At 38.4% G+C, this 16,778-nt stretch overlaps 1 protein-coding gene across 1 annotated transcript in view; it reads right to left on the minus strand.

Annotated features, from left to right (window-relative positions):
- Positions 1 to 16,778, minus strand: part of IFT81 (intraflagellar transport 81) — a 100,004-nt gene that overhangs the window by 57,250 nt on the left and 25,976 nt on the right. The window contains exons 2-8 of the mRNA XM_049788077.1: positions 15,248 to 15,406; positions 14,463 to 14,566; positions 13,652 to 13,832; positions 8,366 to 8,455; positions 7,294 to 7,359; positions 6,878 to 6,988; positions 4,260 to 4,344 (exon numbers count right to left, since the gene is read on the minus strand). Of these exons, the coding sequence (XP_049644034.1) occupies positions 4,260 to 4,344; positions 6,878 to 6,988; positions 7,294 to 7,359; positions 8,366 to 8,455; positions 13,652 to 13,832; positions 14,463 to 14,566; positions 15,248 to 15,391 (781 nt within the window). The 5' untranslated portion in view covers positions 15,392 to 15,406. The remainder of the gene's footprint in view (positions 1 to 4,259; positions 4,345 to 6,877; positions 6,989 to 7,293; positions 7,360 to 8,365; positions 8,456 to 13,651; positions 13,833 to 14,462; positions 14,567 to 15,247; positions 15,407 to 16,778) is intronic.

A 16,778-nucleotide genomic window follows, 5' to 3' on the forward strand; every position in this document is an offset into this window, starting at 1 on the left:
GTTTTTATAAAGCATTACTTTACAGTTAATAACTTTCTTATTTTGGCAGAGTACAAAAATATAAATACACAGATTTTCAGTGAATAATGGTTTTGTTATAAATTTCCAGCCTAGAGAGCTTTAAAAAGTTTATTTCAGATCTTTCCATTACACATTTACAAATTCTGGCTCAGCATTTTAAAACACTGAATTTCCGGTTTAAGTCATCTACGTATGTAGATTGCATAATAAATCTGGCCCAAAGCCTTAAAATTATTTTTAGTTCAGTTGTGTTAACCATAAATTAACACAGAAAGATTTATTAGTGGTAAATTCAGGAGTTTCCTATTCAATACTATCATTTTCCCCTTTTGTAGGAGTTTAAAAACGTGAAAGAAAATGTTTAATGAATAATATAGTAATTAGCCAATCCTGTTGACTTCTTTTGCTATTAGATGAATAGTCTTTCTAGATTCAAGTTCTTTAAACATACCCTATGTAGTCAGATACAAAATATTAAAACCCAATATACTTTAAAGTATGAAATATGTTTCAAACTATTTTTCATATTGAAAAACTCGTTCTATAAATATAAATTAATCCATAATGACATAACATATCAATAGTTGCTTGGGGAGAGATAGACAGTGAAATGCAGAGGTTAGACTTTACAAGGAGCACAAAGAAACAGTAGGAGTGATAAATATATTTACTATCTTGTTAATAGTGATGGTTTCACCAATGTGTAAATATGTCAAAAGTTACTTAGTGTATATTTTAAATATGTGTACTTTATTATAGCAATTTCATCTCAACAGAGCTGTAAGAAAATAAACGATTTTACATTTCAAATTCTCCCAAAGTTTTAGCCAAGACTTTTGACTGAAGTCATGTTCTTCTTTTATTTTATTTTATTTTATTTTATTTTATTTTATTTTATTTTATTTTATTTTATTTTGGGGCCACACCTGGTGACGCTTAGGGGTTACTCCTGGCTATGTGCTCAGAAATCACTCCTGGCTTCAGGGACCATATGTGATGCCAGAGGATCATCTTTCCAATTCTGGTAAATTCTGGTCAGCAATATCTAATCAACCATATTTTTGGAGGTTTTGGGTCATACCCAGCAGCCCTCAGAAAATATCAGGAAGATTCCTGCTTTTTTGTTTGTTTGTTTGTTTGTTTGTTTGTTTGTTTGATTGTTTGCTTTTGGACCACACCTGGCGATGCTCAGGGCTTACTCCTGCAGGCTAAGGGCATATGAGATGCTGGGGATTGAACTTGCGTAGGTCATGTGCAAGACAAATGCTCTACTCACTGTACTATCGCTCTGGCCCCATAGCAATAATTTTTATTAAGAACACACAGAAGAGGGGCTGGAGCAGTGGCGCAGTGGTAGGGCATCTGCTTTGCACATGCTAACCTAGGAGGGACCAAGGTTTAATCCCCCAGCATCCCATATGGTCCTCCAAGCCAGGAACGATTTCTGAGCGCATAGCCAGAAGTAACCCTGGGCATCACTGAGTGTGCCCCCCCCCCAAAAAAAAGAACACACAGACGGGCCCAAGATATAGCACAGTGGATAGGGTGTTTGCCTTTCACACAGTTGACCAGAGGTTGATCCCTGGCATCCCATATGGTCCCCCGAGCCTGCCAGGAATGATTTCTGAGTGTAGGGCCAAGAGTAAGCATTGCCAGGTGTGGCCCAAAAACCAAAGAAAACAACAATCTAAAACCACAGAAAATCTCTCGATCTTATTATAACTGAATGATTAGACTCATATGAGTAAATTTCATGTAAATATGCTGTTACTCTGAAAAATATAGTTTACATATTAAAATGTTTAAAATTTGTTGTTATAATTTGTTTAAGGGTCAGATCCAGAGATGCTCAGGGCCTACTCCTGACTCTGTGATCAGGGATCACTCCTGGCTGGGACTAGATGTGGTGCAAAGGACTGAACCAGAGTTGGTCATTTACAAAGCAAGTGTCTTCATCCCTGTACTATCTCTCTGGACCAGTATTTATTTTTAAAATATTGTGATGTACATAAAGTTTACTTGATGCCTATTTAATCATTGGTTCAATTTTTCTTTTTAGGGGCTGGAGAGATTGCACAGTGGTAGGGCAATTGCCTTGCACGCTGCTGACCTGGGAAGGACCAGGGTTCAATCCCACCCAGCATCCCATATGGTCACCTGAGCCTGCCAGGAGCAATTCCTGATGCAGAGCCAAGAGTAACTCCTGAGTGCCGCCGAGAGTGACCCAAAAGCCAAAAGCAAAAAAAAAATTTTTTAATTACATTTTTCTAAGTCTCTGTTTTCTAACTGCTACTAGAATGTCAATAATCTTCTACCCCTATTCTCAAGATCCCTTCTCCTCAATACCCTTCTTTTTGCCACCACAATTCACTGTTCTGTTGACAATAGCTCAGGGTTTATTTCCATTGGGACTGTCAAACCCTTGCTTTGTTTCTATTTTATTTTATTTTATTTTGCTTTGCTTCTTTATACAACACGTATCAGTGAGAGCATATGTACTGTGTATTAAATTTGATCACATGTGCATAGTATTTAAGTAAACTGAAACTTTTCATAAGCCAAAATTAGACTTTACTAAACTAAATATCTGGATGAAATTTATTTTCTTTAATTTACTTTCCCTAGGCTGGTGAATACTATCTCTAAAAAGATGTCAACAAAGCAAGAAATGTTTAATTTTCTCTTTGTCACACTATATCCATCTACAAAAATCACAATGCACATATATTATGGTTTTCAAAAATTACTTTCAGACTTAGAACAAAGCCAGGGCCAGTGATAGGGTGTTTGCCTTGCATGTATGAAGCCATGGGACTACTAAGGATATATAAACATATATCCTTATATGTTATATATAATATGTAGTATATATTTCTCTATCCCCTGCCAGTTAGTTTTTACTAATGGATTTAATTCCTGCCATTTATAGAAAATAATTTTCTTCTTATCCAGGGTTTGAGCCTCTGTTTCTATCTTCTAACTACTTAACCAAATCTTTACTAAAAGTATGCTTCTGCTACTTTGTTCTTGTCTAGAAACTGAAAGACCAATTATAATTTGGTAACTAGCCTGGAGTTCGGAGTCAGAAATACCAGCAAAAATATATAGTGGTACTTCTGTTAAATATTTGAAGTAATACATTAAGAATAATGGAAGCATATACAAAAAAGTTATTCGCAACACAGGATATTCTCAGAGGAGATTTTTATAATCTTAGCAGTTTGCCTGGTCTCATTTCTGATGAGAAAACACATTCAAATTGCTTAGGATAGGGACAGGGTGATAGCTCAAGTATAAGATACATGTCTAGTTTGTACAAGGCCTTGAATTCAATCCCCAAAACAAGGAGAAAAGGGCTGTAATCAAAATATCACCTAGATGACTCTGGTGGTATAATCGAGGCTACTAGAACATTGTATTCCTTATTTAAAGCAAATGTAACAAGAGAGATAAGGAAACAACTAAAAATAAGAAAAAGCATGGGACATAGCGATAGCACAGCAGGTAGGGTGTTTGTCTTGCACACTGCTGACCCGGCACCAATCTGGGTTCGATTCCTGGCATCACAGGTGGTACCCTAAGTCTGCCAGGAGTGGTTTTTGAACTCAGAGCCAGAAGTAACCCCTGAGTGCTATCGGGTGTGGCCCCAAAATAAAACAAAACAAAACAAAAAAGCATTTATTTTTAAGGGTCCACATGTTATTCTTTGTAGCTCTGGTTATAAAACAATAATAGGGGCTGGAGCGGTGGTGCAAGCGGTAAGGTGTCTGCCTTGCCAGCACTAGCCTAGGACAAACCACAGTTTGATCCCCCGGTGTCCTATATGGTTCCCCAAACCAGGAGCAATTTCTGAACGCATAGCCAGGAGTGACCCCTGAGTGTCACTGGGTATGGCCCAAAAACAAAAAAACAAAAAAATCCAATAATTTATATTTTCCATTCAACTTTTTCATAACATCCATCCTACATACTTTATATACTTACATTAGAGAGTTTCCTTTCAGAATGACTTTAGTTAACTTTATGTTCTACCTATGTACTGAATTAGAATCTAAAGGCCTAGGTTTAAATTGAATGTAACAAGATTGAAAATTTATCCATTAGTTAGAGAATGGCACCCCAAAATGCTGAGTTCTCTATTGGCAATCCTGACTGCTTTAATAAAGAATACAGATTTAAATTAATATTCTTTGAGCATCATATTATATTATATTGTATATTATATTATGTCTACTTACTTTCAGGCTTTGCATCTGCTGCTGCATTTCGCATACTTTCCAGTTGATTTTGTGCTCTTTGCAGTCTCTGTTCTGCATGAAATAGCTATAAAACAGAATTATATCCATTACTAAGATATTATTATATATTATTACTAGTATATACTATATAGTAGATTCAATAGAACTTTGTCTACTGAAAACCACCACATATAGATAAAGCAAAAAAAGTCATATAATTACATAAAAAGAATAAATACAAGAATGAAGAAAACTGGGGCCAGGAGATAGCATGGAGGTAAAGCGTTTGCCTTGCATGCTGAAGGACAGTGGTTCGAATCCCGGCATCCCATATGGTCCCTTGAGCCTGCCAGGAGCGATTTCTGAGCAGAGAGCCAGGAGTAACTCCTGAGTGCTGTCGGGTGTGACCCAAAAACCAAAAAAGAAAAACTTTAATAAAAAAAAAAGAATTTAGGGGCCGGGAAGGTGGCGCTAGAGGTAAGGTGTCTGCCTTGCAAGCGCTAGCCAAGGAAAGGACCGCGGTTCGATCCCCCGGCGTCCCATATGGTCCCCCCAAGCCAGGGCCGATTTCTAAGCGCATAGCCAGGAGTAATCCCTGAGCATCAAACGGGTGTGGCCCAAAAACAAAAACAAAAACAAAACAAAACAAAAAAAAAGAATTTAGACATCTTTTCCTTTATCTCTTGATCTGGTGACCAAGAAAAATATATGCAGATTGATTTTCTTACTATAACTTGGCTTTCTTGATTCTAAGGAATGTTTACATTTAGCAAACCTCTATCTGAGAATTGAAAATTGAAGTTAATGGGTCCGCAGAGATAGCACAGCGGTGTTTGCCTTGCAAGCAGCTGATCCAGGACCTAAGGTGGTTGGTTCGAATCCCGAATCCTGGTGTCCCACATGGTCCCCTGTGCCTGCCAGAAGCTATTTCTGAGCAGACAGCCAGGAGTAACCCCTGAGCACTGCCGGGTGTGGCCCAAAAACCAAAAAAAAAAAAAGAAAATTGAAGCTAAGAAATCATTCAGGGCTTAGGGGTTTTCTGCTGCAAAGAAAACAATATAAAGGTAATTTCCAAAAGAGCCAAATATCTGAATTGCCCTTTTAAGAAGAAAATGGATCTGATATGAAGTTTATTTTAATACATAAATCAACTCAATTTTTGTTATTTTGTTTTGTTTTTGGGTCACACCTGATGACACTCAGGGATTACTGAGCTATGCGCTCAGAAATCGCTCCTGGATTGAGAAACCATATCGGAGCTGTTGGATAGAACCGTGGTCTGTCCTAGGTCAGCCTGTGCAAGGCAAACGCCCTACCACTGCACCACCACTCCAGCCCCTTAGTTTATTTTCTTTATTTATTTAGGTTTTAGGGCCACACCTAGTGATCTTCAGGAATTTCTTTTAGATCTGCACTCAGGAATTACTCCTAGTGGTGCTTAGGGACCAAAATGAATGAGAAGATCAAACCTGAGTCAACTATATGCAAGGCAAGGTCCAGATCCATTATTGCTCTGGCCCATCTACTCAGCTTTAAAATAGAGGTTTTTTGTTTTGTTTTGTTTTGTTGGTTTTTGGGTCACACCCAGCAGCGCTCAGGTGTTACTCCTGGGATCTATACTCAGAAATCACTCCTTGCAGGCTCGGGGGACCATATGGGATGCCGGGATTCGAACCACTGTCCTTCTGCATGCAAACACTTTACCTCCATGCTATCTCTCTGGCCCCTAAGATAGAGCTTTAATAATAAAATTTTGTTTGTTTTGGGGTCATACTGGGCTGTGTTCCTGGTTTACTTCTGGCTCTACCTTCAGATATTACTCCTAGCAGGGCTCAGGGGTACCATGTTAAGTGCTGGGAATTGAATCACGTCAGCTACATGCAAGTGCCTTATCCACTCATATTATCTCTCCAGCTCCAACATAAGTAATTTTTAATAGATTTTTTAATAAATATTTATTTAAGCACCATAATTACAAGCATGTTTGTAGTTGGGTTTCAGTCATAAAAAGAATACCCCCTTCACCAGTGCAACATTCCCACCACCAATGCCCCCCCCCCACATCCCCCACCCCTGCCTGTATTTGTGACAGGCATTCTACTTCTCTAATTCTTTAATATTGTCATGCTAATTGTTAGTGTAGTTATTTTCCTAACAGCAGGGTTTTTTTTTTCTTTAAGGTAAAGTTTTTTAGAAAAAGATGTAGAAAGTGGGTTATTTTGGGCCTTTTCATGATTTGCTTATTTGCTGCAAGTAAAATATGCTGGACCATGGGGGTTTGATCAAGGAACAGAAAAGATGTTCTAATAACTCCAGAATCTCAAAACACTGAATTATTAAAGCCTAATTAATTATACTGTTTTATTTAGAATGAATGTTTTCTAAGGTTGAAACAACATAAATTAAACATAAAAGATAGTATACAAATACCTATAAAGACCTAAAAGGTAGAGAACCCAGAGATCCTATTACTGATGTTGGTACCACAAAATACAGTATTCCATCATGTTAGCAAAGAAAAACATGAGTTTATTATCATTATAATTCTTTCCTTACATTTGAGTTATCAGCATACACTATTTCTTTCACTGTGAGAATATAAACTTTTATGCAGATACCTGATTCTTTTGTTCCTGTTTCTGTTGTACCAGAAATTCTTCTCTCTCTTTTTCAACTCGAAGTTGGCTTGCTATTTTAAGCATTTGTTGATGATTCTGAACTGTCTCCACCTACAGTAAGAGAATAAGTAATGCATGTTAATGTCAAACTTAAGAAAGAAATTAGCATGTCATATGATTCAGATATCCACTTATCATTTCCTTTTGGTAAACAGTACTCTCTAGAGATGACAGAACGGCTCTAACCTCCAGTAAGATTTTGGGTCACTGCCTAGAGAGGTTTCCTTTCAGTCAACGTCATATGAGCTCATCCTTGGATACACACCCCTGCCTTGCTTAATCTTTATTTGCATTCCTAAATATTAGCAAGTCCTTGAGGATGGAAGCCAGTCTGAGGGTGCTAATTTTTGCCTTACCCTTTTCTTCATACGTTCAACTCTCTTAATGAGCTGATCCTTTTCTTCCTCCATTGCACTGATATCCTAAAAAACATTGTCAGGAAAACATTATCAGAAAAAATTTTTGTCTATAGAATTCAGATAAGGCTTTTATATGATTCTGCACCCATGCTTTTCACTTAGAACTTATCCTCTTTGGAGGAAGATTATTTCTAATGAAGAAGAACTTCAGGGTTCCTCATACAGGGTGATTTCTTTGGCAGACAAGTGTTCAGCTAGAAAAGCAGAGGAAACAGGAGTGAAAGCAAGGTAAAGCTGTCAACCAGTACATTTCTGTTCTGAATCCAAATATGGGTATATGAGTTTTAAAGTATATCCTATAAAGGAAATTGTACAGGTCTAAAAACAAGAAAAACAGCTGCTGACATCCTATCTGCTATATTTAATGCCTACAACTTTCCACCAAAATTATTTTTAGGGTTTTGGTATTATCAAGATATAAATTTGTCTGATTTTTTTTCAATTAACTGATTCCCTTCCTAAAATAAAAGTACCAAAAATAAATTGCTTTCCATTTTTATTTATTTATTGTTCAGGGGTCACTGAGGGGGGGGGGGACGACTTGTGACAATACTTGTGACTCTGGTTCAGACCTGATGGCTCAGCACCTGAGCAGCCATTAGTACTGCTCAGTCAAATGGTACTTGGGGCCACCAGGGATCAGTGCGTAGGAGCTTGAGGTCTTGAGTGTACAAGGTATATGTTGCAGCCCCTTTAGTCAAAACTACTTTCCTTTTAACTAGTTCCACAGCTTGCCTTGCACATAACCAACCTGGGTTTGGAATAATCTCTAAGCAGAGCCATGAGTAAGCTCTGAGCGACTGGGCATGGCTAAAATCAAATCCCAGCCCCGTACACATGTGCAAATAAATAAAACAACAGTAAAAAAAATCATACAAGCTAATGCTAAGCAGAGAACAGGACATGCCTTGCATGTCTGAGGCCCTAGGTTCAATTTCTAACACCAGGAAAGGAGAGAAAAATAAAAAATCTTAAGTTCAACAGTATTTAAATATTTTCTTTTTTTTACCCTTCTTATTTCTGCTGTAGAAAATCCAGATGTTTTAAGCTGCTCACATTCTTTATGCAAAGTTTTAAAAGCTTCCATACACTCTTCATACTAAAAAAACAAAACAAAACAAAGTAATTATAAACCAATAAACAGAACCAGTAGTTTTGTGGGGCTCTTTTTTGGGGGGAGGCACAATGCAAGAGGATGCTAGGAATTGAAACCAAGACCTCATATTAACATATCACTGAGCTGTATCTACCTGGCCTTTCAGTAGACTTTTCTTAACCAGGTTATCTAATAGTGATTATTTAAGTCATTGTAGAGTAACATTAAAATAGATCCTTTGGGGCCAAAGAGATAGCACAGTGGTAGGGCGTTTACCTTGTATGCACCTGACCCAAGAAGGACCTAGGTTTGATCCCTGACATCCCATATGGTCCCCCAAGCCAGGAGTGATTTCTGAGCACAGAGCCAGGAGTAACCCCTGAGCATCTCCGGCTGTGGCCCCAAAACAAAACAAAACAAAACAAATAGACCCTTAAATATATAAAAATACAAAGTATATCACCTGGCTATTAAATACTATTCCACATTATTCTGGTTCCTTTCATGCCTCCTATCTTATACTCTAGCTAAGCTGGTACTTTCATTCCTGCAATAGTATATAGCCTCATTTCCTTTTTTTGTTTGTTCTGGTGTTGGGGCCACATGGCAGTGTTCAGGGGTTAACTCTGGCTTTGCAGTCAGAGATTACTTCTGGCAGGCTCAGGGTACCATATGGGATGCCTGGGATTGAACCTGGGTCAGTCATAGTGCAAGGTAAATGCCCAACCTGTATTACTCTGGCCCCTCCATTTCATATACCATATAAAATATATACTAATAAAACTCCATGATTCCCTCACCTCCACCTAAAACTCAGAGTAACTACTTGCTTCAGAGAAGCCTTCTTTGTCCTATATCAGAGTGTCATTATATCGCACCAGATATCCTACATATAAAATTACAATTTCTTAGATATTTGTCTGTCTTCTGCTAATAGACAGTGAGAGTCAGAAAGATATCAACTGTCCATTGTGCACATTTTTATATATCTGGAACATTGTACATATAACCAATTTAGGTGTTTGATGAAAGCATAAAGAATAAATGAAAAAAAATTTCCAATCCAACCAGCACCAAAATGTCCATAACCTTCCATTATTGTCCCTATATAACCTGTGTTCTGTTTTTCTCAGCACCACTCACTTAATTTTAGTATTCTATCATTTTATTTTGTATTCCCTTTTTATATATGTTACTGTAACTAGTATTTCATAGTTGAGAATATACCTTTTCTCTAATCCTATGGAACAGCTTAAACTGGTGTAATTTTATTAGTGCCTTCAGTTTATTGGTTCTGGCCTATCCTAAAATGGATGTGTCTTTTTATTAGAGCATGGGGGAATTGGAGTATGTTTATCTTTTTTGAATAGTCTCTAAGAATATTAAAATGTTAAAATACTGAAAAAAATTTTCCAAAAAAAAAGAAAAAAAATTTTTTCCTAGTGCTGGGGTCCAGAGCAATAGAGAAGCAGTATGACGTTTGCTTGCACATGACTACACCATGTTCTATTTCTGACATTTCATATGCTCCCCCATGCCCTACCAAAAATAGTTACTGAACAGAGAGTCAGAAATAACCCAAATACCACTGGGTATGTTCCCCCCAAAAAAATTTACAACACTTTTCCCAAATTTTAAGAAAGCAGTACTGAACAATAATTAAAAAAATAATCTTTTTCTTAATTTATTATATATTTTTACTTAGGATCTCTCTGAAACAGTTAAATGTGTAAGTAGTTTTTTTTTTGTTTGTTTGTTTTTTGGTTTTGGGGCCACACACAGCGGCACTCCAGGGTAACTTCTGGAGCTGTGTTCAGAAATCACTTCTGGCAGGCTTGGGGGACCATATGGGATGCCTCAAATCAAACCCAGGTCCATCCCAGGTCTGCCGCATGCAAGGCAAATGCACTACAGCTGTGCTTTTGCTCTAATCCCAATATGTAAGTAATTTTATAAATATACTTTAAATATGTTTCACATACATATATTATTATTAGTTCTTCCATTAACTAGTAGGGGACATCAGTAAAAACAACTAAATTTCCACCAAAGAATTTATTTTATAAAATCAAATGGAGGATAAAGGAAAAAATTTTTCACACTTACACTTCTCCATTTCCTCATTATAAAATCTCTAAAGGCAGAGGTTGGAGTGGCTTCATTATGATCTACCTCTTTTGTGGCATTTATTATAATGTTAAATATATTTATTTCACTTAAGCTACTCAACCCCAGAAATATCTTAGACGTATTGACTGTTTTGAGAAACTGCCATAGTAACTCAAAATAACAAAATTTACAGATGAAAAAGCTTTTAGTTGATTTCTTAGATTCAACTCAACTTTTGAGTACACGTGACAAAGCAGCAACTCTAAATCCCTAGAGAAAAACAATGATGGGTAAACCTTGATACTTGTATTCAGACACCACAATCTATTAGGAGTACTAGAGGTATGCCTGGAGTTGCTAGTACAGCACTTGCCTTGCTTGTGGCTGACTTGGGTTCAAGCCCCTGGTCTCCCAAGTAGTGGCAGGAATGATCCCTGAGTACAAAGCCAGTAAGTTCTAGGCACTGCTGGCTACAGACCCTCAAACCAAAAGATAAAATAAAAATAATCAAAATAACTCCATAAAAGTGTATACTGTGGGGGCCAGAGTGATAGTACAGTGATTGGGGCACTTGCCTTACATGCAACTAACCCAATTTTGATCGTTGGCACCCCATGTTTCCCCAAGCCAGACCAGGAGTGATCATAAATAAGGCCTGAGCACAGCCAGGTATGTACCTAAACAAAATTGCTTATCAGAGAGATATTAGAGTAGGTAAAGCACTTTGCCTTGCACACAGCTAACTGAAGATCAACAACCAGATCCCATCAGTGATCTCTGAACACAGAACCAGAAACCCTGAGCACTACCAGGTGTGACCCCAAAACAAGCACACAAATAATATGAAAGTTCTTTTAAAAAAGGTCCCCCAAGCCTGCCAGAAGCGATTTCTGAGCGTAGAGCCAGGAGTAACCCCTAGGAGCTGCTGGGTGTGACCCCCCAAAAAACTGCTTTAAAGTTTATTGAGGGGCCGGAGAGATAGCATGGAGGTAAGGCGTTTGCCTTTCATGCAGAAGGTCATCGGTTCAAATCCCGACGTCCCATATGGTCCCCCGGCCTGCCAGGAGCAATTTCTGAGCATGGAGCCAGGAGTAACCCCTGAGCACTGCCGGGTGTGACCCAAAAACCACAAATAAATAAATAAATAAATAAATAAATAAATAAATAAATAAATAAAGTTTTGGGGTCACAAGGGGCCAGAGAGGTAGCACAGCAGTAGGGTGTCTGCCTTGCAAGCAGCCAATCCAGGATACATGGTGGTTTGAATCCTGGCATCTCACATGGATACAATCCCCCGTGCCTGCCAAGAGCGATTTCTAAGCGCAGAACCAGGAATAACTCTGAGCACCATCAGTATGACCACCCCCTCCTCCAAAAAAAAAGCTCCCTGTAGTTTGGTTCAATGGTCTAGCAGTAGTGGGCAACCTTTTTTTTACAACTGAGCCAAATCTCGCCAAAACCACGATTGAAATTTATTTTGAGAGCCACACAGGGCATGCACTGGCAGAGGTTAGGAGCAGAGTCCTGACTCCTGGAGCGGCCGCCCGGCACACAGAAGAGCTGCATTAAAAAGTGTAAAGAGCCACATGTGGCTCCCGAACCACAGCTTGCCGACCACTGGTCTAGGGCTCTGCTTCTCTTTTAGGGGCTGGAAAGATGACACAGCGGTAGAGTATTTGCCTTGCACGCAGTTGATTCAGGACAAACGGTGATTCGAATCCCGCCATCCTATATGGTCCCCGAGCCAGTCAGGACAGATTTCTGAGTGCTGAGCCAGGAGTAACCCCTGACCGCCACCAGGTGCGACTCAAAAATCAAAAAAAAAAAAAAAAAAAAAAAAAAAAAAAGGTTTGGGTCACACTTAGCTATGCTCAGGATAAATTACTCCTGGATCTGCGTTAAGAAATTACTCCTGAGGGGCCGGCGAGGTGGTGCTAGAGGTAAGGTGTCTGCCTTGCAAGCGCTAGCCAAGGAAGGACCACGGTTCGATCCCCCGGCGTCCCATATGGTCCCCCCAAGCCAGGGGCGATTTCTGAGCGCTTAGCCAGGAGTAACCCCTGAGCATCAAACGGGTGTGGCCTGAAAAAACAAAAAGAAATTACTCCTGGTGTTCAGGGGACTATATCAGCTGCTGAAATTCAGACTTGGTTCACACTCAGGCAAGACAAGCAATTCACCTGCTGTACTCTCTCTCCAACCACTGTCCTACAGTGAGTCTTACGTTAGCTCTTTTCTCTCTGATTTGAAGGATAAAATGTATAGTCACTAGCTGATCAGTAATCTGTAATTCCATGTTCAGTATCTATGTACCACTTTTTTGTTTTTGTTTTTGGGCCACATCTATTGGTGCTCAGGGCTTATTCCTGGCTCTGCACTCAGAAATTGCTCCTGGCAGGCTTGGGGGACCATACAGAAAGCCGAGAATTGTAGCAGGATCGGGCGACATTATAGGATACACGGGATCATTCCAAGTTGGCCGCATGCAAGGCAAATGCCCTACCTCTGGCCCCCATTTCTTTTCTTCTCTTTTCTTTTTTCTGAGTACCCACAATTCTTAAGAAATCAATCATTCAAAATTTCTCATTTTAGAATTTTTCCTTCACTGAAATAGTATTTGTCAAAAATAAATTATTTTTAATTTTTTTGGTATTAAGGATTGAATCCAAAACCTCTGAGCTACACTCTATTTGGGGGGTGGGTTTGGGCCACACCTGGCGGTGCTCAGGGGTTACTCCTGGCTGTCTGCTCAGAAATAGCTCCTGGCAGGCATGGGGGACCATATGGGACACTGGGATTCGAACCAACCACCTTTGGTCCTGGATTGGCTGTTTGCAAGGCAAACGCTGCTGTGCTATCTCTCCAGGCCCTGAGCTACACTCTAAACCCTAAAAGTAAGTCTTTCAATACATAATAATCTTATGTAATTACATAATAATCAACACATAATAATCAGTCCAAATAATCAGTTTCAATTACATGACTATATAATAACTATTTTAAATTTTTTCTGCCACCTAGAACACAGACAGCAAATAAACTAAAGAAAGAAGATGTTTTAGAATGTGTCTCATAAAACATTACAGATAGTACCTGTTTATAAGTATCAGCTACAGTTTCATCCTGAAGGAATTCACTTGGTACTTCAAGTTTTACTAAAAAGCGAGCTAAGTACGCTCTTTTTTTCAATTCATTAGTCCTCTGAAGAAGCCAGTGTAGCACTGGGTAAACGACAGGCTTACTTCCAATCACCAGACCCTGACGAAAGATACTTCTATAAAAAGAAAATAAACATGCATACACACTGAAATAAAATCTAATTTGTAATCTTTTGACTTCATTCCTGCCTATTTAAAAAATCTAGCTGGGAGCTAGAGACAGTGTGACAGACAAGATGCAGCCCCAGAAGTGATCCTTAAGCTCAAGAGTACTGCCAGGCATACAACGCCCTCCAAATAAGAAGTAGGTCAATATGTCCCTAGAATATATGGGGGAATATATATAATGTATTGCATATAATATTTATATATAATATTATATGCAATACATTATATATATATATATATATATATATATATATATATATATATATATGTTGGAGCCACTGATTACTAGAGTCAGCTGGAATACTTTATGGCACCTGACAAAGCCAGTGTGAATTACTGGAATTTTTTCCCTTGGATAGTAGAAAATCGACAGAAGAGAATATTGATTTGCCTGACATTTTTATTAGAAGGAAAAATTAACCCACTTCACACTTATGCATAAAATTAAAAGCTCAAGATTATGTTGCAATGATTTAGGGAGAGGGAGACCATGGACGAGAGAGAGATAGACTCTAGCCAATAAAGGTTTGACTATTACAGCATAGTTTTAAGAAATCAACTTGCAACAAAATTCTTACATGTCCTTTGCATTTCCTGGAGGTTTGTATTTAAGGATACCAAGAAGGTTCAACATCCTTTTGGCTGTCTGCTCTGGCATCTCCTCTCTGATATCAACGACTTGCTGACAAATAAAAAATGGAAACAATGTTATTGTGTATATAAGAAAGAACAATATTTAAAGTGGCTGACAAAACTGTTCTGCTAGTGTTTAACAGGCACAATGGTCTCTTCATAAAACAGATTCCAAGTGCAGATGCACGCAAGTCTGATCAGGATTCGTATTAAGAACGTCACGTTTAAAAAACATTAGGAGAAAAGACCAGAGTGTGAGAGACATGAGGTAACTTGCACAAAACAAAACCTTTTGTAAAAGTACTTTCATTCCAGGATTAAATCTAGATATCCTAGAAATAATTTCTAAATAAGGTACAAATATAATTGTGTACACTAATAGAGAACCTTAAAAATCATTTGCTATTACTAAACAGACATGGAAAATAAGGTCCGGAAAGATTAATGATCTCTAAGACTCATGGTTAATTAGAGAAAGAGGCCTTGTTGCCATCCTTTTTACCACACAAAAACCCTTGGGCCAGGGAAATAAAACAAGGGTTAAGACACTCGTCTTGCAGGAGGCCAACCTCAACTCGATCCTTGCAAACAAATATGTTCCATCCCTCAAGCACTGCATATGGTCCCCTAGGCACCACTAGGAGTAATCCCTTAACACTGTTAGAAGTAAGCCCAAAGCAGCACTGGGTGTGACCTAAAAATTCCTAAAAAAAAAAATGAAATCTCTTACCTTTGGGTCAATCTCAGCCAGAACATCATTGAGAACTTGTAATAGTTGTATAGGCTCCAAGGAATCAAAAGTGATTAAGTTATAATTCTTCTTAAAAGGCTCCTTATTAAGACTGTCCACAATGTATTTGATTTGGTCACTCATAATTAGGCCTTATAACTAGAAGAAAAGGGGGGAGATCCTCTTTTTTAGCAACAATACTTTTTTTTTTTTTTCAAAATCAGTATTAACTTCATAGAAAGGGGCTGGGGCAGTGGCACAAGCAGTAAGGCATCTGCCTTGTGCACTCTAGTCTAGGACGGATCGCAGTTTGATTCTCCAGTGTTCCATATGGTCCCCCAAGTCAGGAACGATTTCTGAGCACATAGCCAGGAGTAACCCCTGAGCGTCACTGGGTGTGGGCCAAAAACCAAAAAAAAAAAAAAAAAAAAAAAAAAAGTTCATAGGAAATAGGCAATATATAATTCTATATGGCAGAAAGGCTATTTATTGAAAATCATGAGAATATGAATCACTGTGAAAGCTAACTATATATTGTTAATATTTAATGCCTAATTTTGTATGTAATGTTTGACAAACAACTGAATCAACATTGAATTAATATAGAAAAATAAACAAATCCCACTCTACATTACTAGCATTCCCATTTAGCTTTATAACTTCTAGCCAGATGCAAGAGTTTGTTGCCCTGAACTGAAGATATTAGCTGCAGATAGCTGTCTAATAACTATGTGGTTTTTTTAAACTATGTATTTTTAAACAGCAGCCCACGTAAGCCCAAATTTACCACTTCTGTTTTTTTTTTTTGTTTGTTTTGTTTTTTTAATTTGGAGCATGGAATCAAAGCCTCACACATGCTTATCCATATGCTTTTGTGTTGTTTTGTTTTGTTTTGGGGTCAATGCTCAAGGTTTACTCCTGGCAGACCTGGGGAACCATATGGGATGCTGGGATACATGAAAGGCAAACACCCTACTTGCTGATCTATCACTCTGGCCTCTACATCTTTTTTTTCTTTGTTGAAAATTAATCTGAGGGGCAGGAGCAATAGCACAGTGGCTAGAGCATTTGCTTTGCATGAAGCTGACCTAGGTTTAATCCTCAGCATCCCCTTATGGTCCTCTGAGCCTGCCAGGAGTAATTTTTGATCGCACAACCCAAAAATAAAACAAACAAAAGTCAGAGGAACAAACCTGAGCTCACACTGGTGCAGAACAGTACACAATTGCGTCTGAGTAGACGATTGACACTTGTGTTTTGTTTTGCTTTGCTTTCCATCACCAAGCACTCTATTGATCTGTGCTATGATATAGACCCCGGTAGGCCCAGGTTCAATTATTTGCTCTTGAGTAATTCAGGCCTGTAATTCCTTAGCCTTCAATAAAGTAACAGTCTCAAGTTTTCCAATCTCTCCTATCCCATTGCAGGTCAATTGGAGACTTTTCACTGCCAGCAAAATATTATCCAAACTTCTTAGGTTTCCAGACTTTAAAATCAAGTTCAATTTAGTCTCTCCCCATTTTATTTCCAA

This window comes from Suncus etruscus, chromosome 15 (genome assembly GCF_024139225.1).
Source record: "Suncus etruscus isolate mSunEtr1 chromosome 15, mSunEtr1.pri.cur, whole genome shotgun sequence".
Taxonomy (NCBI): Eukaryota; Metazoa; Chordata; class Mammalia; order Eulipotyphla; family Soricidae; genus Suncus; species Suncus etruscus.